The following is a 23521-nucleotide window of genomic DNA, read 5'->3' as shown; positions in this document are numbered from 1 at the left end:
TTGCAGGCCAGAAGAGAGTAGCATGACATAGTCAAAGTGCTGAATGGTAAAAATCTACAGTCAAAAATACTCTATCCAGCAAGGCTACCACTCAGAAGAGAGGGAGAGATAACAAGTTTCCCAGACCAAAAAAACAAAAACTAAACAAACAAACAAACTTAAAGGACGTCATGACCACTAAATCAGCCCTGCAAGAAATATTAAGGGGGAACGTTTTGAAAGGAGAGACCAAAAGTGACAGTATAACTGCAGGAAACACAGAAGAAGTAAATATGAGTATTTCTGTAAATATTCAGTCAAGGAACTCACAAAATAAAAGGAGGTAGAACATGATCCCATATACCTAAAACGTAAGAAGGACAAGAGTAAAGAACAGGTTCACACTTGAATGATCATTGACTTAATACAGACTGCTAGGGGCGCCTGGGTGGCGCAGTCGGTTAAGCGTCCGACTTCAGCCAGGTCACGATCTCGCGGTCCGGGAGTTCGAGCCCCACGTCAGGCTCTGGGCTGACGGCTCAGAGCCTGGAGCCTGTTTCCGATTATGTGTCTCCCTCTCTCTCTGCCCCTCCCCCGTTCATGCTCTGTCTCTCTCTGTCCCAAAAATAAATAAACGTTGAAAAAAAAATAAAAAAAAAATACAGACTGCTATATGCAGCAAATGTTCTATAAAAACTTAATGGTAAGCATATATCAAAAACCATTAATAAATATGCAAAGAATAAAAATAATTAAATCCAAATATATCACTGAAGAAAATCAGAAAACCACAAGAGAGAAAAAGGAAACGAAGAATCAGAGAAAATCTTCAGAAACGACAATGTCAATAGATACATATCTATCAATAATTACTTTGAATGTAAATGGACTAAATGCTCCAACCAAAACACAAACAGTGACAGAATAGATTAAAAAACAAAACCCATCTATGCTGCCTACAAAAGACTCATTTCAGACCTAAAGACACCTACATATTGAATGTGAGGGGATGGAGAAACATTTATCATGCAAATGGATGTCAAAAGAAAGCTGGAGTAGCATTACTTATATTGAACAAAACAGACTTTAAAACACTGTAACAAGAGGCAAAGAAGGCCATTATATGATAATAAAGAGGACAATCCAACAAGAAGATATAATAATTATAAATATTTATGCACCCGACATGAGACCAGCCATATGCATAAAACAATTAATAACAAACATAAAGAAACTAATCGATAATAATAAAATAATAGTAGGGGACTGTATACCCTACTTACATCAATGCACAGATCATCTAAACAGAAAAGCAACAAGGAAACAATGGCTTTGAGTGACATACTGAACCAGATGGATTTAACAGATATATTCAGAACACTCCGTCCCCAAACAGCAAAAGACACATTCTTTCCAAGTGCACATGGAACATTCTCCAGAATATATTCAATTACATTGGGCCACAAAACAAGCCTCAACAAATTCAAAAAGATCGAAGTCATATGACCACAACACTATGAAACTAGAAGTCAACCACAAAAAAAATCTGGAAAGATTAAAATGTTAAATAACACACTACTAAATAATAAATAAGTCAACCAGGAAATAAAAGAGGAAATCAGAAAGCACATGGAAACAAATGGAAATGAAAATGCAACGCTCTAAAACCTCTGAGATACAGCAAAGGTAGTTCTAAGAGGAAAATATATAGCAATAAATAGTCTTCTTGAGGCCTATCTCAAGAAGCAAGAAAAATCTCAAATAAACAACCTAACCTTACACCTAAGTTAGTAGAAAAAGAACAAACAAAATCCCAAAACAGTAGCAGGAAGGAAATCATAAAGATTACAGCAGAAACAAATGATTTAGAAACCAAAAAACAACGGAACAGATCAATAAAACTAAGACCTGGCTCTTTCAAAAAAAAAAAAAAATCAATAAAATTGATAAACCTCTAGCCACACTTATCAAGGGAAAAAAAGACTAAAATAAAATTAAAATGAGAGAAAATAAATATCAATACCACAAAAATACAAATAATTATAAAAGAGTATCATGAAAAACTATATGCCAAAAATTGGACAACCTAGAAGAAATAGATAAATTCCTAGAAACATAACCTTCCAAAACTGAAGCAGGAGGAAATACAGTATTTGAACAAACTGATCACCAACAATGAAATTGCATCAGTAATCAAAAAACTCCCAACAACAGTCCAAGACCAGATGGCTTCACACAGGTGAATTTTACCAAACATTTAAAGGAAAGTTAAGAATTCTTCTCAAACTATTCCAAAACATAGAATGGAAGGAAAACTTCCAAATTCATTCTATGAGGCCACATTACCCTAATACCAAAGCCAGATAAAAGACACCACTAAAAAAGAGAACTACAAGCCAACACCCATGATGAACATAAATCCAAAATTCCCCCCCACCCAAAATACTAGCAAACCGAATCCAACAATACATTAAAAAAAATCATTCACCACGATCAAGTGGGACTTACTGCTAGGCTGAAAGGGTGGTTCAACATTCACAAACCAATCAATGTGATACATCACATCAGTAAGAGAAGGATAAGAACCATATGATCATTTCAATAGGTGCAGAAAAAGCATTTGACAAAGCACAACAGGCATTCATGATAAAAACCCTCAACAAAGTAGGTTTAGTGGGAACATACCTCAATGTAATAAAGGCCATATATGAAAAATATACAACTAACATCATCCTCAAGGGGGAAAAACTGACAGCCTTTCCCCTAAGGTCAGGAATAAAAAACAGGGATGTCCACTCTCACCACTTTTAGTCAACGTAGTACTGGAAGTCCTAGCCTCAGCAATCAGACAACAAAAAGAAATACAAAGCATCCAAATCAGCAAGGAAGAAGTCAGACTTTCACTATTTGCAAATGACAGGATATTCTATACAGTATACCTGAAAGACTCCACCAAAAAATTGCTAGAGCTGATACACGAATTCCGAAAAGTCAGGATATAAACTCAATGTACAGAAATCTGTTGCATTTCTACACACCAATAATGAAGCAGAAGGAGAAATCAAAGAATCAATCCCATTTACGATTGCACAAAAATGATGATACCTAGGAACAAATCTAACCAAGGAGTAAAAGACCTGTACTCTGAAAGCTATAAAACACTGATGAAAGAAACTGAAGATGACACAAAGAAATGGAAAAGCATTCCAATGCTCATGGATTGGAAAAACAAATATTGTAAAATGTCTATACTACCAAAAGCAATCTACACATTTAATGCAATCCTTACGAGAATACCAACAGCATTTTTCACAAAACTAGAACAAACAATCCTAAAATTTATATGGAACTGCAGAAGACCTTGAATAGCCAAAGCAATCTTGAAAAAGAAAAGCTAAGCTCCTGGAGGCATCACAATTCTGGAGTTCAAGTTACATTACAAAGCTATAGTAATCAAGATAGTATGGTACAAAAACAGACACATCAATCAATAGAACAGAATAGAAAACCCAGAAATAAACCCACAATTATACGGTCAATTTTTGACAAAGCAGGAAAGAATATCCTATGGGAAAAACAGTCTCTGGTTTTCCCAAAACAAATGGTGTTGGGAAAACTGGACAGCAACATGCAAAAGAATGAAACTGGGCCACTTTCTTACACCTTACACAAAAATAAACTAAAATGCATTAAAGACCTAAATGTGAGACCTGACACCATAAAAATCCTAGAAGCACAGGCATTAATTTCTCTGACATTGGCCACAGCGAAGTTTTTCTAGATTCTTTCCCAAGGTGAGGAAATAAAAGCAAACATAAACTATTGAGATTACATCAAAATAAAAAACTTCTGCACAGCAAAGTAATCAACAAAACTAAAAGGCAACCTGTAGAACGGGAGAAGATATTTGCAAATGATATATCTGATGAGTTGGTATCTGAAATATACAAAGAACTTATAAAACTCAACACCCCAAAAAACAAATAATCCAATTAAGAAGTGGGCAGAAGACATAAATAGACATTTCTCCAAAGAAGACATAACAGATGGCCAACAGACACACGAAAAGATGCTCATCATCACTGATTATCAGGGAAACTGCAAATCAAAACTACGGTATCACCTGACACCTCTCAGAATTGCTCAGATCAACAACACAAGAAACAATAAGTGCTGGTGGTAATGTGTAGAAAGGGAAACTCCCGTGCATTACTGGTGGGAATGCAAACTGGTGCAGCCACTCCAGAAAACAGTTCAGAAGTTCCCCAAAAAGTTAAAAATAGAACTACCCTATGATCCAGTAATTGCACAACTGGGTATTTACCCAAAGAATACAAAAACACTAACTCAAAGGGATACATAGACTCTGATGTTTATAGTAGCATTATTTACAACAGCCAAGATATGGAAAGAGGCCAAATGTCCATCAACTGATGAGTGGATAAAGAAGATGTGGTGTGGGGCGCCTGGGTGGCTCAGTCGGTTAAGTGGCCGACTTTGGCTCAGGTCATGATCTCACACTCCGTGAGTTCGAGCCCCACGTCGGGCTCTGTGCTGACAGCTCAGAGCCTAGAGCCTGTTTCAGATTCTGTGCCTCCTTCTCTCTCTGACCCTCCCCTGTTCATGCTCTGTCTGTCTCTGTCTCAAAAATAAATAAACATTAAAAAAATTTAAAAAAAAAAGAGAAGATGTGGTGTTTGTGTGTGTGTGTATACACACACACACACACACACACACACACACACACACACACACAATGGAATAGTATTTCGGCCATAAAAAAGAATGAAATCTTGCCATTTGCAATTAACATGGATGGAGCTAGAGTAGAACACTAAGCAAAGTAATTCAGTCAGAGAAAGACAAGTACCATGTGATTTCACTCATATGTAGAGTTTAAGTAAAAAAACAAATGAGCAAAGGGAAAAAGAAAGAAAGGCAAACCAAGAAACAGACTCTTAACTATAGAGAACAAATTGATGGTGACTGGAAGGGAGGTGGGTGGGAGATGGGTGAAACTGGTGATGGGCATTCAGGAGTGCACTTGTCATGATGAGCACCAAGTGATTAAAATAAAATTAAATATCAAAATTAAAAATTGAGTACTGCTCAAAAAAAAGTTTTTCTTTTAATTCCACTATTGTTAATAGACAGTGTTATATTATTTTCAGGTGTTTCTTACAGTGGAAGTATAAATAATTGATTAAAGACCTTTGTTTTATAATATAAGCATTTCTTGCCATAAATTGCTCTCTATACAAAACTTCAACTGCATGTGTTTTGTTATTTCATTTTTATTTTCTTAATAAAAAAATTCCCCTTCTGATAAAAATAAATAAAATAAATGCTTGGTAGAATTCACCTGAAGCCATCTGGTCCTGGACTTTTGTTTTTTGGGAAGTTTTTAAATTACTGATTCAATTTCATTACTTATAATCTATCTACTCAGATTTTCTATTTCTTTGTGATTCAGTCTTGGAAGATTATGTGTTTCTAGGAACTTATCTTTTTTTTTTTCTTCTAGGTTGTAATGTTGTTTTTGTTGTTATTTTTTATTCCTGGTCATTTTCTTTGCTCTAGAAGTCCATTTTGCATATTAAATAGCCATTCCAGTGACCTTTTGATTAGTGTTTGCATGTTATATCTTCGTCATGCTTTTTCTTTTAATGTATCTATAGCATTATATTTGAAGTTGCTTATAGATAACAATTAAGTCAAATTTTCTTTTAACCCAGTCTCACAAATCTCTGTCTTTTCAAGGATGTGCTAAGACCACTTACATTTAATTCAATTACTGTTTAGATGTAGACCTATGATTTGTTTCTCCCTTGTTCCCCTCTTTTAAAAATCTTGTTTATTCTTTCTTTTCTTTTTCTTTCTGGATTATTTTATTTTCTTTGGTGTTCTCTCTGAAAACAGAATTCTGGGCTGACAGGTTTTTTCCTTCAATGCTTTAGAAATGCCATGCCACTTCCTTCTGGACTCCACAGTTTCTGATGAGAAATCTGCAGTCATTTAAACACTGCTCCCCTCCAGGTCATACATCATTTTTCTCTGACTGCTTTCACAGTTTTTTCTTTCTCTATTTCTCAGCAGTTTATGTGTCCAGGTATGGATTTCTTTGGGTTTATCCTTTTTGGGATTCATTCAGCTTCTTCAATCTATAGGTTTGTCTGAATGTCACCAAACTTGGGAAGTTTTCTGCATTACTTCCTCAAATATTTTCTCAGCACTGCACTCCTTCTCTTCTGCTTCTGGGACTAATGACACAAACAGTAGACCTCCGTGTCGTTCCACAGTCCGTGAAGCTCTGCTCATCTTTTTCTAAGTTCTGATTAGATAGTTCCAGGTGTTTCAAGTTTCTGTCTCCTCTTTGTACTCCCTTTCTTCATGAACACTTTCCACTTCAACATTTGTTTCAAGAACGTTTATAATTGCTTGTTGGATCATGTTTACAATTGTTTCTTGAAAGTCTTTGTGAGATCATCCCAACATCTATTTTGTCTTGTCATTGTTGGTGGTCTTTTTCCAACCCAAGCTGGCATTTTTATTGTTTTTCATTTGAGGGGTATTTGGATTACACTGGTTGGACTGCATTCGTCTGGATTTTGAATACCATGAGACCCTACATCTCTTTAAATCCTATGGTGAAATGCTGATGTTTCCTTTAGCAGACAACTAACCTGGTCAGATTCAAGCTGCGAGTTACAATCCACCTTCTAAGAGCTGTGGCTACAATGCCAGTCTATCCATCAGCTCAGTTCTCAGCTTATCATGTGCTAATTAGGATCAGATTCATACACACACAGGACTAGGGTAAGCCCAGGAGTTCATAAACAACTTCATGGGATTCCTCCCCAAGCTCCTCCTTTTGCATGATATCTCAGATCCACGACACCCCTTTCCAGCCCCCTGAAACCATCCACTTGAACAACTGAGAGGAGCAGAGCCCAGCGGCAGGAGAGAAGAAAGTTTAAAGAGCAATGGTTCTGATTTTGTATCCTTTTTCCTCTGACTTCTGGCTCCACCCAGCAGAAAGCCTCTCCACTTCCACTGCGTTGGTTCCTGTTGCTGCTGCTGCCCCTCAGAAATGTTGGGGGTCGGGGGTGGACAGGGAGGACCCCACACCATGCTCTGTGCTTTAGGAATTTGTTCACTCTCTTGCTCTGCAAGGAAAGTAGCGGGCATCTCCCGGAGCCTCCCTGTCTGCACCCAGCACTCACTCCCAGGCTGCACACTGCCCTGACCTCAGGCCAGGAGGCACCAGAGGGAAATGCTGTAAGCTCACCACCAGCCCAGGAATCCCTGGAATTCTGGCTCACTTCCCCCATCCCCCTGTTGCTACTTACTTCCCAAGTCTCAAAGAGCTGTGCCGGCACGCGGCTAGGCTCAGTGAAGGGCTGCTATTGTGTGCAGACTCCGTATCACCCGGACTCTCAATTTCTTATCGTGAGTCAAGTAGTGCGTTCAAAAGGTGCACAACCGTGAGGTCCAGAACGGAGCCACCCCCCTCCTCCAGAGAGGACCTGCGTGCTTCTGCTTGAGCACACGGCACATGCGCCAACATCACCCCGATGCAGGCGCCATGCTGAGGTGGCTCCTTTCTCTGCCTGGCCTGTCACTTCTCCAGCAGGACTCCGCGCCTTCTCTCCAGCCTGCTGAAGCTTCAGCCCTCAGCCTCTCAGTCACCTTTCAGGAATGGGAATTGCCTCCAGGGGAGCAGGGCCGGCACCGGGCTACCCCACGTCCTGGGTCTCCACCCTCCCCTGGACCCTGGCCTGATGTGCACTGCCTTTGATGCCCAAGGACCTTCAAGCTGACGATCATCCAACTTCTCTCATCCTCAGTGGATGGTGCATCCCAATGAACAAATCTGCTGTCCCTGACAGTAGCTACTTTTTTTTTTCAAATAAGTAAGGAAACTGGCTCCCAAAGGTTCTCTGAGATCAGTGAACAGATGAGGGAATTAGGGTTTAAGTTGGGCACGTCCTATGAATCAATGCACCACAATGAAAACTGACTTTATAAGGGTTTTTCTCCCTCTAGTTAACTGGGTGTGTGTGTATTAAATCAAGCATATTCTTATTTTAAAACTGAGCCACTGCAGACAATGCTGCTGTTCCCCTGACCCCTCATCCAGGGTGGGCCAGGTCCTTTACCTGAGGTCGCCAGGTCTGTTTATGGCTGTGCTGGGATTCTGTTATCAGGCTGACCTTTTCCCCATGGGAACAAACCTTCAGAAGTATAACAGAAGTCACTGGGAACTCATGATACAAAATGAAAAATGATTTACAAATATTTGTCACCCATGTGCCATAAAGTTAGGTCAAATTACATAACTGGCAACTTTCTCCTGCCAGCTTACAGGGAATTAGACCTTAATCTGTTCAAGTGATTATTTTCAGCCTCCCAAGGGACCACGGAATAAGGATTTAACGATCGCCCCAAGGGCAAGCTTGCTGGCATCTGTCCCCACACGGCCAAATCGGTATTAGTTCTCCTTGGGGACAATTTAAAATCAGAGTCTTGGAACTGAAAGGGACTTTCCCACTCCACCCCCAGAGTAAGCAGAGTAAGGAGGAGAGTGTCCTACAGGTGGGCCACACAGAGGGAAGAAATAGGAGGTGGGAGCCATCGCCCACAGCGGTAAGAGAGAGCAAGGTCAGAGTCCCTGGGCACACAGCTGAGCGGCCGGGGGCGTCACCTGCACGAGGACAGTCAGGGCAGCCCGAGCCTGAGCGCCACTTGACTAGGTGCAAAGCCAGGTGGACTCGATGAGGTCCACGAGCCATGCTGGGCTTTGGGGTGGCGGTGCGGGCTGAGCCGGCACGCCGAGTCACCAAGCTACCGGGGAGAGGGGCGCGGAGCTCCCAGCTGCTCTTACCTTGGCTGGCTTCTGGCTGCACGGAGCTCAGAGGAAGCGGCGGTGAAGGCTCAGGGGCCTCTGCCGCTGGGTGCTCAGCCACCGGGCAGATGATAAACCACCTCTTGCCCGTGTGCAGAACTACAGAGCAGAGCAAAACAGCAGGACAGACAGAGTGAATTTCTCCCATGGCTGACAGGACCCCTCGCCATTGGCACCAGACCTGCCCTTCTCACACCAGTGGGGGGGCACGTGCAGCCCGCCTGGGGGGACTCCTCCCCGGAAGCCTGGGGCTCACACAACACCCTCAACGCGGGCTTGTTCCCAGAACGTCGGCAATGCCATCAACAAAGGGGGGACAGAGGCAGCGGCCAGTCCATGCTGTGCTCAGTCCCCACCAGGGCCACACCCAGCTCCTCAGGGTCAGCTATCCTTGCACCTGGGGGGTGCTCACCACACCCGCCAGCGAACCCCCTCATGATATGCTCAGCACGGTCTTATCAAACGCCCAAGAGACAGAGAAGGGACAAGGACAGAAATGCCTCTTCCAGAGGTCGGTCAGGATGGCAGGTGCGGGCCCAGAAGGCAGACGTACCGTTCTGCTGATACACGGGGGCGTTCGCTTGGGACTGGCGACTCTCCTGGGAGGTAAAGGAGCAGACATCAGCAGACCGTGTGGAACAAGAACCTCCCGCAGAGCCCAGCGTGGCCGCCCAAGGGGCCTCGGGAGCCCGGTCAACCCTCCCCGAGCCGCAAGCGCCCACCCTCCGGGCCACCTCACCCAAAGCCGGCCCTCCCAGGACTCACCTCCCCAGTGCCCAGGCCGCAGGTGCTGAGGTGCGGCGGGCTCACCCCGGGGTCGGAGCCCCGGTCGACATCCGTGTCCTCACTGAGCATATCCTCCGCCTTGTCCATGACGTCCTTCATCTGCTCGATGAACGTCTCTCGCTCGGCCTGCAGGATGAAGTCGTGCTCCACCTGCAACGTCACAGGCAGCCCTGCTCAGGGGGACACGCCGTGGGCCTCGCCACACGAGATATTCCCTGACGGGTGCACTTCACTTCCGCCCCGCACTCAGCCCAGGGGCGGCTCAGTGACAGCAGCAGCGCCCCCAGGGGACAGCGGAAGCAGGAGATGGCCTTCCTATGTCAGGGGAAGACACCTGGCCTCACCATATAGGTGGCGATCTCGTCAGGCGCGTCCCCGTCTAGGTCAAACTTGAACGTCACCATCTTGTGGTTGTGCGTCTCCAGCTGGCACTCCACCATCTTGTCGCCCGTGTTGCATACCTGCAGGACACGGGGGTGGTGAGACCGCGCGCAGGCCGCGTCCGGGGAGCCCTGTGCCCACAGGCCTGCCCTGCCGGGCCACTCACATTCAGGATGGTGAGCCGGGGGCGGCTGGCTCTCTCCTGGCGGGAGCGCGCACGCGTGGACCTGCGGTGATGTTTCCGGGCGGCCCTGCCCTCCAGCCTCCCACCACCGAATGCACCCTCACAGCTGTCGCTCATCTCTCTTCCAGAGGGAACGTCGGAGCCTCCGTAGCTGTGTGAAAACCCAACGTTACAGCCACCCGCAGACAGTCCTCACGCGAGATCAGGAAATAGCCAGAAAAGCTAGAGGATGTGAGGCCAGCCCCGATCCCACCTTCAGGGCCCCCAGCCCCCTCTCCCACCATAAGGCCTGTCCTCAGTGGCACTGGGGTCGTAGGGCCGTCTGACACGGGACCTCTGTCCTCTCTGAGTCTTGATCTGTGACTCAGGCCCAGCTGGCTCACGGAACACACGAGGATTAAGAAAATCCTCCCCCGTGCCTCAGTTTCCCCATCTGTGCAACAGGAACTCAACAACCACCTGGGGCCATAGCAGGGTTTGAGGAGGGATTGCACAGCTCTGACTGGGGCTGGCACACCGGGACACATGAGCACTTCCTGCATCCGGTTCCGTCCCCCAATGTGACAAGCTCTATGGGTAGGCAAAGACAGGTGGCCAACAGCCACGGAGTCGGGAGGCTGGGGGCGTGGGCCACACTCGGCCCACTCTTGGCCCACTGCCTCCTTTTCCGGCACATGCTAGGCACCACAGACAGGTGCCAGGACCTGGACCCAGACCCCGGAGGACTTCAGAGACGCTCCGCCAAGTCAGGCTCGGAAACAGGTGACGCTGCTAGACGCTGTGACCGGCGAGGGCGAGGGTGGCAGGGGTCTGTGTGCAGCCGCAGTGCGGGAGGGTCTGGGTGGACATGGGAGCCCGCGGGCCAGCTGGGCCGGTACCTGTCACAGCTCTGCGGGGCGCTGGGCTGCTTCTCCTGAGAGGAGTGCTCCTGAAACAAGACCACGGACAGGACGACGGGTTATACTGGCTTCCCCACCACACAGCTGCACACGGCCTGCTGTCCCCCCGCCTCGCCGGCCCAGGAAGCCGACCACACAAGGTGGCAGGCTCGAGAGCTTCCGTCTCGCGGAATTCCCGAAAGCAAGGGCACACCGTTTGCCGCCCCGCTGCGGTCATCCCCTCAGGAGAGCACACGGGCCTTCCCATCCCCCCGAGGGAGCACCACAACTCTCCTAGCGGGAGCGGAAGAACAGTGCCTGCAGCTGTCACAGGGTACCCTTCCACCTTCCTGAGTGTGTCCCAACTTCCAGGGCGGAGACCTAAGACCGCTGCTCAGGGGGCTTCTGGGGTCAGGGGTGGGGGGGTGCGGGGGGCAGGGGGCAGGGGCACGTACCTCCGGGGCCGGCTCCACCGTCAGCTGCACGGCCGGGCAGGGGCTGGCGACCCCGGGCCCGGTGGGCGGTGGTGGGTGGGAGGTGGGCGGCAGGAGCGGCGTGGTCTGGACGGGCAAGTTCTGAGAGGCCGCCACCACCACGGGGGCCAGGGAGCTGGGGAGCTGAGGCAGCTCGGGGACAGGAGGCGGCAACACTTCGGGCAGAGGTGGGGAGAGGATGGCGGCTGGCACGGGTGCCGTGGGGACCTGGGCGGTGACATCCACAGCGTACGGAGGCGGGTGGCCAAGCAAGATCTGGGGGCACAGGGGACAGGGAAGCCAGTTGGGGTGCCAGCCATGCCTCCGCCAAGAGGTGGGGGGGGGGGCGGTCCTGGGCCAAAGCAGGTGCTTCCTGGTCCAGGCAGGCGCACCCACTCAGGGCTGGGTGATGGGCGTTCCTCTGCAATCTGGCCCCTGGCCCCAGGACACGTTAACACACACATTTAGCAGTAACCGCTAACAGCGGGCACTTCCAAGTCCTCGTCTCTGTGCCATGAAACCTAAAACCACACTTCACTTCCGAACTTAAGTCCAGCTGAGAAGCTCTAATAGTGGCCAGTACTCAGCAATGGACAGGGCTCCCCACACACTGCCCCGGCCTTCCGTCAGCTACGTGCGGGAGGAGCGGGGACTTCGGCCTGCAGAGGGCGGTTCGGGACACGGGCTGGGCTCCTCACAGACCCTCTAAAAGCTCCCGGTGGGACAGCTGAGAAGACAAGGCAGAAGGCAGGTCCCCATGTGAAAGAGCGGGAGCCTCCATCGCGCCCTGCCTCCAGGTTGAGGTCAGGAACATGAAGGCCCGCTGCTAGCCGCGCTGGCGTGGGGATCGGCTGTGAAAGCCACAGCCCCTTCTCCCCCGGAAGGACCCCCAGCTGCTGTGTTCACGGGAGTCTTCTCTCAGCACAGGGAGGCCGTGAGGCGGCCAGCCCGGCCCGTCCACAAACCACAGACACCGGGAGGCCGCCAGGCATGGCCAACAGCCTGTGGGCGCACGGCGCCTGCCCCAGCTGCCGGCTGAGCCAGCGACCCACACACCAGGCCAGAAGGCAGAGAGGCACCAGTCCAGGCCCTGACACTGCAGACCCCAGGCCTCCACGTCGCCCTTGGCTTTCTGCAAACAGCCCCGACCGGTTGAGCGGATGTCACCCCGACTGACTAACGACTAACGGGCCAGGCAGGTGCTTGTTCAGTTGGGCGCCAGACTGCTGCATCTCCTCTGCCCCCTGCTGTCAACACAAACCAGCCCTTCTTTCACCAACAAATCCTTCCTGGAATCAGGCATTGAGAATCAGCGGCCAGGAGAACCTGTGTGCTCTCCAGATGCGCGGTCGTACTCGAGACTAGAGAGTGCAAAGTGACACCTGGTTCCTCCACGCGCATTGGGGGTAGATCTTCAACACGAGGCCCAAGGGGGGCTACGGGCCCCAGCACACAGGAGAGGGATCTTAGCTCAGAAGGCAAACAGCTCGCTGCAGCCACACAGCTGCTGAGACTTGGGGCCCGGGGTGGGGGGGGGGAGGCCCCAGGTGACAGGCCCCACTCCCGCTCCTCTCCTCACGTGAGGTCGGAAAACAGCTTAGAGCTCCAACAGGTGCATGGAGTCTTGGGAAGGCCAGCCCTTCACTGCCCACACAGCAAGCCACCTAAGGTGCCCATCTGACCCCAGGGGTCATCCCTGTCTGCTCTGGCCATCCTGAAACCCACAGCTGTGTGCCCTTAGCACTGCCTGTCTGCTTCCTCCGAGCCCCGTCTGCCTCGCTCCCTGGTTGCTGGGATGGGGGTGAGCCACTAGCTGGCTCCCAGGTGCCCCGCCTGGAGAAGGCATGGCCAGGGACCCCGTCATCATCACCACCACCATCACCACCAGCAGCTAACACTGATCCTCTAAAGAGCCCAATGGTGGAAGCATCAGTCACCCCAACTCCCGCAGCTGCAACTCTGGATACAGCAGGCACGCCACACGCGGCATGAGAAGCCACAGCCGAGGGACAGAACTGCCCGCTCGCCCACCCCTCCTCCACCCCCGGGTCTACGGAGAAGCAGAGGCCAGAGAACCTCTCTGGGTCAGCAGCTAAGGCCGTCTTCCGGGACCTGAGGGCGGGCCCTGCGTGGCAGGTGGATTACCTGGCTCCCAGCCCCACCTGCCGCAGCGGCCTGCTCTGGAAGGTGTGTGACGCTTGGCTGGTGGGGCTGCGGCAGCGTGGGGGGCGCAGGCTGGGACGGGGCAGCCCGCACGTTCTGCACCGCGTGGAGGGGAGAAGGCGGGACGTCGCTGGGCACCATCTGCGGAAAGGCTGCCGGGTACACGGGCTGGGCCGGGAGCTGAGCCACAGCGGCCGGGTGAATGGACAGGGCGGCCACACCCTGCGGGGCCACGGCCAGCAGAGGGATGGCGGTGGCGGTGGCCGCCACGTTTGGCACAATGGTCCGGCACGGCACGGCGAGCGGCGCCCCGGTGGGGTGGGGCAGCTTGACCGCCTGCAGGGGCAGGGCTGGTGACGCGGGCAGGGGGGCGGCGGCGGCGGCGGCGCTGAGCGGGAGGCTTGGCAAGATGACGGCGGGAGAGAAATACTGAGAGGGAGCGGGGACGGAGGGGACGGCGGGCCCGGTGGCGGCCGGCAGGTCGGGCAGAGCTGTGGAGAGGCCGTCCATGGAGGCCAGGGGCGCAATGGGCGGCCCGACGGGAAGCGGAGGCACCTGAAAAACATGGGAGCACGCCAGCCTCACCAGGGCTCGCTCGGCCCAACGCCCGCCCCACACCCGCCCGACGCGAGTCCTCCCGCCCCACGCCCACCGACGCACGCCAGCCCCATAACAGTCCTCCCGCGCCACGCACGCCTGACGCACGCCTGACACTTCCCTGTCACCTGCTCGCACGCACGCCCCGCCCCCCGCCGGCCCACCCCGCACCCGCCTGATGCCCCCACCACCAGCCCCGGCACTTCCAGGCAGCTGCTGCAGAAAGGAACCGGCCGGCAGCTCGGACTCGAGGGCTTGGAGCACTGACTTCCGGCTTCGCAGCTTCCACACGTTTTCCTTCGAGAGCCAGCACCGTCTACACCACCAGACTGGCCCCCAAGATCCGAAATTACTTTGCCTAACACCCCCCAGTCTGAACACACTCACAGGGAGACCAAACTCTGGAGGGCTGTCTCAGGGGAAAGCATATCCAAGACCCCCCACGTGCTGGGGCCGTGCCCCACAGCGGTGCTCTGGAACCTTCCGCGTGTGGTCTTCCATCCTGGAGACACCCGCTATCTGGCCTCCTGGAATCAGCACTTAACACATTTCGGCGGATTCTCTCTTTAAAGCCTTTCCAGTGGCCAACATGTGAGCATCGTCACATAATGCCCGTCTTCCCGCGATTATCAAGCAACAAAAGTCTGCAAGCCAACTTCTACCTATCGGAAAAGCCACTCAACACTGTTACCGCCAGAAAGGGAACAGGAGCTTAACTAGACGGTGACTGTGATGAGGACAAGACCAGGTGACAAGACTCTCCCATGGGCTTCCGCAAACCGTGGGGACGCTCACACCTTCAATATGTGGCACAGTTCCCTTCTGCATCCCACCGACGTGGTGTGATGGGCCCGTGGCAGGTACGCCGTCTATGGCATTAACCCCGGCAACAGCACCCAAGCACCGTGTACTATCCAGTGTCCCTGGTCATCTGAGGCCCCGGACTCACAATGGGCACAGCATTGGGTGGCTCCATGACAGACCGTGGCCACAGCTTTGTGCTACACCCTGGCTCCCGTGGCCCTGACCCTGGGCCGAACCTCTCTCTGTCCCGGACATACTTGGGAGAGACGCCCAGGGCAGGTGGGCACGGCCACCCCAGCCCCAGGGAGTGCATCCATCCCGAGGACCCATGAGCACTCACGGCCCAGAGTACGAGGAGCGGCCAGCCAGGCTGGGGGCAAAGGCAAGGTGGGGAGGGCAGTGCGGGGAGGGGGGTTTTACCTGAGCAGGCACCTGAGGCAGAGGCTGCAGAGGTGCTGGCGGCATCTGGAGGGGCTTCAGCTGAGCGGGGGCCACCACCTGGGAAGTCGGAGCTAGGTAGGGCGGCAGGTGAGGGGGCACCGGCTGGAGGGGGCCCACGGGCGGTGGGGCCAGGACAGGGGGCAAGGGCGCCGGCTGGGCCAGTGGAGGAGGCTGGAGAGAAGTGCGGGGCGAGGCTTCTCTTAGATCGGCATCCGGCTGAGCCTCCCCCACCCCAACACGCACACACACACCCAGCCCGGAGCCTGAGACACGCATATCTGAAGGCACCATTCTGTGTACGCGGGGCTCTTCCAAGTGCTATGGACCTATAAACCCCACTCCCACCTGCACCCCAGGTGCCGGGCAACCACAGAGAAGGAGCGGAGGGGACCCAGGCCAGCAGAGCTCGCTGCACATCCAGGGTGGTGGCCGTGAGCAAGGGCGGCCCACACTCACCTGCTGGCCAGCAGGCACAGGCTGGCCCGGGCCCGTCGACACGGCAGCAAAACTTATGGCTGGCTCCGGGAAATGCTGCTGCGGGAGCGGAGGGCGGGCTGGGGGTGGGATGGAGCTCCCCGGCAGTCCAGGCTGCAGAGAGCACCGAGAGCCACTCACCAGCTGCCCTCAGGCCCCCCACCCAGCTCGAGCTCCACAGCCACAGTGACCTGCCACCCGCTCCCCATATGCCTCTCACTCTTTCAGGGACTCGCCTGGGCACAGAACTTGGCAGAAGTGAGATGTGGTGGTCCCTAAGCTGAGAACAGCCACTACTCCCAACCAAGGAATGTTCTGGAACTTCAGGTCTATGAGACATTATGCAATCATGAGAAAAGAACACCATAAAGGCTTTGCAGAACCGGGACATTCAGCGGGAGAGAGATATGAATGAGCTTGCTTTCCATCTATGGGACCGTGTGAAACACAGACCCGCAAATACATCACAAGCAGGGTTCGGGAAAGCGAGACCAGATAGTGGGACAGAGCCGGGATCTTCGGTGAGTCGGCCGCCAGAGTCCCCACCGCCAGTGGCAGCACAGACCCAGAGCCCACAGTCTGAGCGCTGGGTGTCTGACACTGTTAAGGAAGAGCTGCTCACTTGCTCATTTTTAGGTATAATGATGCTGTCAGGTTCTGTTTTCAAGAATCCTGATTCTGCAGACGTACAGACTGACATCTTTATGGGCAAAACACTCTTCTGGGATTTACTTCAAATACGGAGATGAGAGATGCAGGTGGGGGCTGTGGGGGGCACAGGTTTGGACACAGGAAAGATGTCCGAGGCCGACTCGGAAAGTGCTTTGGTTTTCTGGGTGACAGGAACTGCCAGGCCTCACCACTCACTGTGTCCTTCACAGTAAATGCTTTACGAAAGCCCTGCAGGGAGGGATGAGCTCCCCTCCGTGTTCACCTGAAGCCACCGTGCAGGAACCGCAGCCATGTGCCCAGGGGGAGCCCTGCACGCGGGATGGGCCACCCAGAGCCAACTGCCACCACCGTAGGTGACAATTGCCTTTCCCTACGTGAGTTTCTGCTGCCGTTTAAAATCCTGCTTCGCTTCATCTCATGAAACCAGCAAAGCCACAAACGGGAGCTGGAAACGAGTCCAGGACTCAGCAGACACAAATGCCCTCCAGAGGGGCCTTCTGAGCCTGCCCGACGGCCCAGGCCCACAGGACGGGGACCGGTGCTCAGGCAGCAGCAGCTGGACCCTGGGGAAGGGGGCCTAGGGGCCTGACTCTCCCTCTGGACCCCCCTCCGCAGCCCAGCTCTGCAGCTGTGAAGCATGGGGTTCATCCGGGCATAAATCAAATCAAATTGAAGAATAAAGGCCGGCTCGGACCACCCCCCCCCCCCCCGCCACTGCCACCCCCTCCCCCCGGCTGTTCCCGCTTCACCCATCAGGCTCCGTCTCCGCATCTTACAAGTTACCCTACAGGTTTGTCAACCGTGGCTGAACACGTTCCCCACAATTCTGCCGTCCTCGTGCTTCTAACGTTTAACGGCTGCGTGGTGACCAGTGGAGAGCTACCCGGGGACACGTACGACCCCCTCAGCGGGGCCAGACACGCAAGCGGAACCAACGGTGTCGTTACTAGAAACGATGCCAGCTCCGCCACAGCCGCGAAGCTCTGCGGTCTGGGCTCCGCGCTCCTGTTCTCCCACCCAGTGGGCCTTTCAGCGCACAGCCCCCAACGTCCCAGCAGGGTGGACCTCCCTGGGGCCTGACCACGGGCCAGCGCAGCCTGGGCCGCCCGTGGGGCTCCAGGCCACGGGGGGAGGGGCTGACTCACCACGGCAGGCTGCTGGTAGGGCCCCAGCGAGGGCAGGCTGTACGGCAGGACAGGCCCGTCAGTCGCGCTCACCGGGGGACTGCACACGCACTGAGTCGGGGGCGGGGCCGCGTCCGCCAGCGAGCCCAGCACCGCACTCTGCTGACTGCTCTGAGAGTCCGAGTACACGGTGGAGCCCTGGCCGCTGTCGAACGTGCTGTCCGCTGGGAAGGACAAAGGCACGGCTCAGAGCAGACACCCCCAAACACCACCCCACGCACTCTACACACGGTCTGGGGACCGCGACGGTGCTCAGACACGATGCTCAGCCGGTCCCCTGCGCTCTCCCGCAAACCGGGACCTGGCCAGCTTTCTCAGTCACCTGAGCACTTAAGTGCTTATCGTTCTAGACAAATCACTCCAGGACGATGGGGGGCAGGGGCTGGAACCCACCCGGGGATGCCCTGGCGCCCCACCCCAATGCGGTCCAGGGACCATCCGCCCTGGGCACCACGGGTCCCAGGAGGGCACCTGACACCATCCTCTGCAGGAAGTGTGTCCACCCTGGCCACAGACAGGGCCCTCACCTGTTGCCTGGCCCGGCTGGAGAGCGAGAGCTCAGCAAGGGGCCTTAGGAGGCTGACAGAAGCTAGGAGAGGCTAGAAACTAGGGTGCTGTGGCAGAAGCGACGCTCATCCGTATTTTACGGGGCGGGGACTCTGACCACCTTCACCACCACGACAAAGAGCACAAAGCAGGAAAAGCTGAGTCCAAGCCCGGCCCTCACATCACGGGCCCACCCGTAACCCAGCTGGAAAATGGGGCAGGCGAGGCCCCAGCCCGCAGAGAGGCCGAGAGGGGGTGGCTCCCCGCACCAGTGCCACAGTGGAGGGAGCCACCCACACACCAGGCACAGACAGGCCCCGTGGCCACGGGCTCGCCTTCCCAAATCACAGTGGGGACGACAGGCCGCCTGCATGGCCAGGCCACTGAACGGTGAAGACAAAATCCTGCTTGAAATGGCACCTTCTGCTTCCTGCTTCCAGACTCCAGAATGTACACGGACACTGTGGCTTCCCACCCGCAGCACCAAGCACGTCTACGGGGCGCCTCGGAGAGCCAGCATTGTGTCCATTTGTAATTTAAGCGAATGGAGTAAAAGGGAATCCTGCTGGCTTTACATCAAAGTCATTTTTTCCCAGGGGCTCATCAGGGCCCGCTCTAACCTGGGAGGACACGAGAGCCCCAAGGTCTATAACTGCACAGAACCCATTAGACACGTGGTGACTTTCAGTGAGCAGTTGGTGGTCATTTCCTCCTGCACACAGAGACAGAGACGCGGACACATACAGAGACACATGCAGACAAACCTAGAGACAGAGACAGACACACAGAGACGTAAAGAGACACATGCTGAGAGAGACACAGAGGACAAAGACATACAAAGAGACACACGCAGAAAGACCTACAGAGACAGACACACACAGAGACATGCAGTGAGACACAGAGACACAGAGAGACACGCAGAAACAGACACACAGAGACACAGAGCAATAGAGACAGACACACACAAGACAGAAACACAGAAACACACAGTGTGTGCACAAGAAAAAGAGTATGTACAGACTTGGCAAATTTCATATAAACCAACTTTAACCATATATGCAACATTTTACTTTCTTAAGCAGAATGTGTTTAATACCCAAACTATGGAGAGACCCCAAATGCCCACTGCAAATGAATGGATAAGATACGATATATATATGCATACATACATATATGTATATGTATGTGTGTGTATATATATATGTGTGTGTATATATATACACACATATATATATGTATATATATATAATGGAATATTACTCAGCCATCAAAAAGAATGAAATCTTGCCATTTGTAATGATGGAGTGAAAATGTATCATGCTAAGTGAAATAAGTCAGATTTCACACGTATGTGGAATTTAAGAAACAAAACAGATAAACATACAGGAAAGGAGGGAAAGAGAAGAGAGCAAAACAAACCACAAAAGACTCTTAATGATAGAGAACAAACTGAGGGTTGACAGAGGGAGGTGGGTGGGGGATGGGCTGGATGGGGTATGGGGACTAAGGAGGGCACCTGTGATGAACACTGGGTGTTCTATGTACGTGATGAATCACTGAATTCTACTCCTAAAAAAAATAAAGGGAATGTGTTATTTCTAGGATTAAAAATTTAGGGGCACCTGGGTGGCTCAGTTGGTTAAGCGTCTAACTCTTGATTTGGGCTCACATCATGATCTCATGGTTCAGGGGTTCGAGCTCTGAGCTGGGCTCTGTGCTGACAGTGTGGAAGCCTGCTGGAGATTCTCTCTCCGTCTCTCTCTGCCCCTCCCCTGCTCACATCCTCTCTCACTCTCTCTCTCAAAATAAATAAGTAAACTTAAAAAAAAAATCTTTTAAACCTACTGACAAAGTGCCTTCTTGCAGCCACTGGGTGCTGGCCCACACCTTCTCAATGAACTTGATCTGGGCTGAGGTGGGCAGCTTGTGGTGGAGAACCCCACAGCACGATGCCTGCTGTACCTTCTGACATGCATGCGTCTGCCCACCCACCTTGCTACTCAAGATCAGGTCCCTTTTCCAGTGATGTGTGTGCAGCCCGGACCCCGTCATCTCACCTTCGCAAAGCACACGGCTTTTGTGTGTGCGAGTATGCTCAGTACGTTGTGGACACCCATGTGTGTGGGTTCTGCTGCGTGCACACGTGTGCATATATGCACATACGTGTGGGTGCACGTGAATGATTCTGTGCACACATTATCTCTGGAAGTTACCATTAAGAGACAGGCAACATCAGTGGCCTCCAAGGAGGAACAGTAACTGACCTCTGCTGCACACCCCCTGGTACGGTCTGAATTTTGCATGACGCGACCACGTTATCTGCTTTACAGAACTCACAATGAACGCACAGAACCGCCCTGGATTGACAGGGAGACCGTGTCTGCAGACAGAACGCCCACCCATGCTGAGCCACCGTGCGATCCGTGTCCGCACGGCAGGTCGAGTCTGTGCAGGGACAGCTGACCCCGGCAGACTGCGTTCCAGGTCCGGGTGTCTCTCCTGCCTAGAAACTGTTCAAACAGCCAGGTGTTTGGTGTGTGAAGTGTGCCCGATACAGAGAGCCTTTTCCCACGCAAAGTTTATGCCCGTTGATTAACCGCTGGCTTATCAAAAAGTGGGATGAGGACGCAGTGCCCGTCTTCTCCGGAGCACGCCAGCGGGTCGGGAGGAAGCCAGAGGCAAGCACGCGGTCTCTGAGCAGCAGCTAGCTACTGGTTTGAATTTAAGCAGCCTACTTCGAAGAACGTCACTATTGTTTTAACGATAAATGACGTGCTCCTATTAAATCAATCGAGCAGGAGATTTTGACCTCTCCACACGAACAGCCTAAAAACGTGGCCCAGGTAGGCTACAGTCATACCCAGCACTTATTCACAGAATGGGCGGAAGATGCCACGTCCTCAACCCTCAGCCCACAGCTGGATTTTTAGGCTACTAACAGCAAAGGCAGGCCGTTCTTCTGCCCAGACTTGCAGGAGACCCTCTGTTCCCTCTCCCAGTCATCCGGGACTCAGCGTGATTCCCAACAAGCCATCAGTGATACCCTGGGAAACAGGGTAAAGGTGCCAAAGGTCGGGCACTAGAAGGGAGATAACCTCGGGGACATGTAATCCTGGCAGCAAAGGTCACGGCTGAGAGCGCCAGGACCACGGGAGACTGCAGCCGTTCTCGGCCCCAGGGCAGTGGTGTCCGGCGGGGATGCCCCCACCAGGCCCCGCGGCCAGGACTGGCCTCCACACAGAAGCAGTAGCTGGATGAGCCACTCCCTCCTACTGGCTTGGGGCACAGGAGGTTCTGGATCTCTCTGCACATTTGTCCCCGCCTGTCCCCAGACGCTAGGCTTCCACGAGCCAAAGACACCCCAGTGCCCCCCGGCCCCAGGGAGAGCGCTCGCCCGCACCTGCGGTCCACACCTGAGGCGCGGGCTGGGGGCGCGGGCGCGGGGAGGACGGCACTCACAGGCCAGGGAGGTGGCGCTGGCCGGCAGCGCGGCAGGCAGGAGGTGCTGGTCTGCCTCGGGTTCCTCGGGCTCCGGCGGCCCAGCCTTTGCGTGGTAGGTCACCTGGACCTGCAGGGGTGCGGGCGGGCCCCTGGCCTTGTCGGGGCTGCCTGGGTCCCGCTGCTCCGGGGGCTGCAGCGCCGGCCAGATCCTCTCTCGCCGCCACTGGATCAATGCTACTCGGTCGCGGATGGACTTGGCCACAATCTTCACGTCGCTCTCGTGGAAGAATCCCGACTCGATCTGCAAAGGGCGGTGCCACACCATTACTAGTCACCTCCCATTCACAGGATTTCTGCAGAAGCCCCTCTCAGGCCCCACCCTATCTCTCACCCGCCTGTAAGGAAGTGCCCTCCTGCCAACTGAAAATCTGCAAAAAGCACGGCCCTCTGGACCTGCACAGTGCCGCTCCTGGGACAGCGAGGCCGCAGCAGGTGCGTGTGCCCGTGGGATGAGTGCAGGGAGGGGAGGGACCCTAAGCCGCCTCTGGCCGGACAGCTCTCCAAAAAAAACGCACAAAGGGAAGGGGGTGCACCGTGTAACTTGAGACAAGGGGGGACGGGGGCACCCATGCCCAGAAAACTCTGAACCCAGGAGAGCATTTGTGAAGGAGCCCCGGATCTCTGGGAAAAGTCACAGCTCTCCCAGAGGACACCGAGGGCAAAACCACGAAGCAACGGAGGCCCGTCTCTGCCCCATCACCGTGGGAGCCTCGTGTGGAAAGGGAGAAAGCCAGAGCACAGAACTTTTGGCACCTATCAGAAGACGAGCGAACTCACGGCTTTCAACATACAGCAGACATACGTGTGCATAGATGCACACATGAGCGCGTGTGCAGGCGCACAGAACACCAGCTGGGCCCGGGGTGGTGCCCGGAGTCTGGCCAGTGTGAGAGCTGAGCTCCCCACGGAACAGTGGTTTCAGGCAAGAGAAGGAGGAGGGGCCTAGACACCTCACTGTGCCTGAAAGCAAGCCACACTCAGAGAACGAGGAACGAAGGATGCGTGGGAGGACGCGGGCCGGCACCCAGCACCTCCACGGTCCAAAGGCACACGTGCTGGGCATCAAAACACACAGTGACGCCGTGATGGCCTGAGGAGCACGTCCACCAATGCACGTGGCGGGGAGCGCAAGTGACCTGTGGCGGCAGGAGTGACAGGTGTCACTGCTGGTATGAGGTTACACAGGACACCACATGTGTGGTCTCTGTCCGCCCCTCCACACCCTCCCGTGGATCTCGGGCTCACGGGAAGCCATGTCACGTGTGGCCTATGGAACAACCCACCGGCTGGAAACAGTGGCCTGCCAGCAGCCAGGTGAGTGACACAGACGCCGAAAGAACCTCGGCCCCAGTCAGCCCCGGTCAGCCCCGGATGACGCCCTGGCCACATGGCATGGAGGACCCAGAGCCAAAGGGACCCCTAAGCCGCCCAGATTCCTGACCGCAGGGACAGTGTGAGACCACACACGTGTACAGTGCTGCATCTGGGGTAAAGTACCATGTGGCATGGGTAACTCACCAACAAAACCGTGAGTCCACGGAGACGCAAATGGA

General features: G+C 53.2%; 1 protein-coding gene across 1 annotated transcript in view; it reads right to left on the bottom strand.

The window, feature by feature from the left end:
- WNK2 (WNK lysine deficient protein kinase 2) overlaps positions 1-23521 on the bottom strand; it is a 137738-nt gene that overhangs the window by 60484 nt on the left and 53733 nt on the right. The window contains exons 7-18 of the mRNA XM_047100618.1: positions 21927-22209; positions 17883-18085; positions 16048-16179; positions 15571-15762; positions 13732-14304; positions 11569-11862; positions 11114-11163; positions 10218-10386; positions 10015-10131; positions 9650-9820; positions 9438-9483; positions 8864-8983 (exon numbers count right to left, since the gene is read on the bottom strand). Coding sequence (XP_046956574.1) covers positions 8864-8983; positions 9438-9483; positions 9650-9820; positions 10015-10131; positions 10218-10386; positions 11114-11163; positions 11569-11862; positions 13732-14304; positions 15571-15762; positions 16048-16179; positions 17883-18085; positions 21927-22209 — 2350 coding nt within the window. The remainder of the gene's footprint in view (positions 1-8863; positions 8984-9437; positions 9484-9649; positions 9821-10014; positions 10132-10217; positions 10387-11113; positions 11164-11568; positions 11863-13731; positions 14305-15570; positions 15763-16047; positions 16180-17882; positions 18086-21926; positions 22210-23521) is intronic.

This window comes from Lynx rufus, unplaced genomic scaffold (assembly GCF_022079265.1).
Source record: "Lynx rufus isolate CCGP_SWC_20201006 ecotype Redwood Valley unplaced genomic scaffold, mLynRuf1.p SCAF_10, whole genome shotgun sequence".
Lineage (NCBI taxonomy): Eukaryota > Metazoa > Chordata > Mammalia > Carnivora > Felidae > Lynx > Lynx rufus.
Note: the sequence above shows the minus strand (reverse complement) of the source record. Positions and strands in the feature narration are given on the sequence as shown.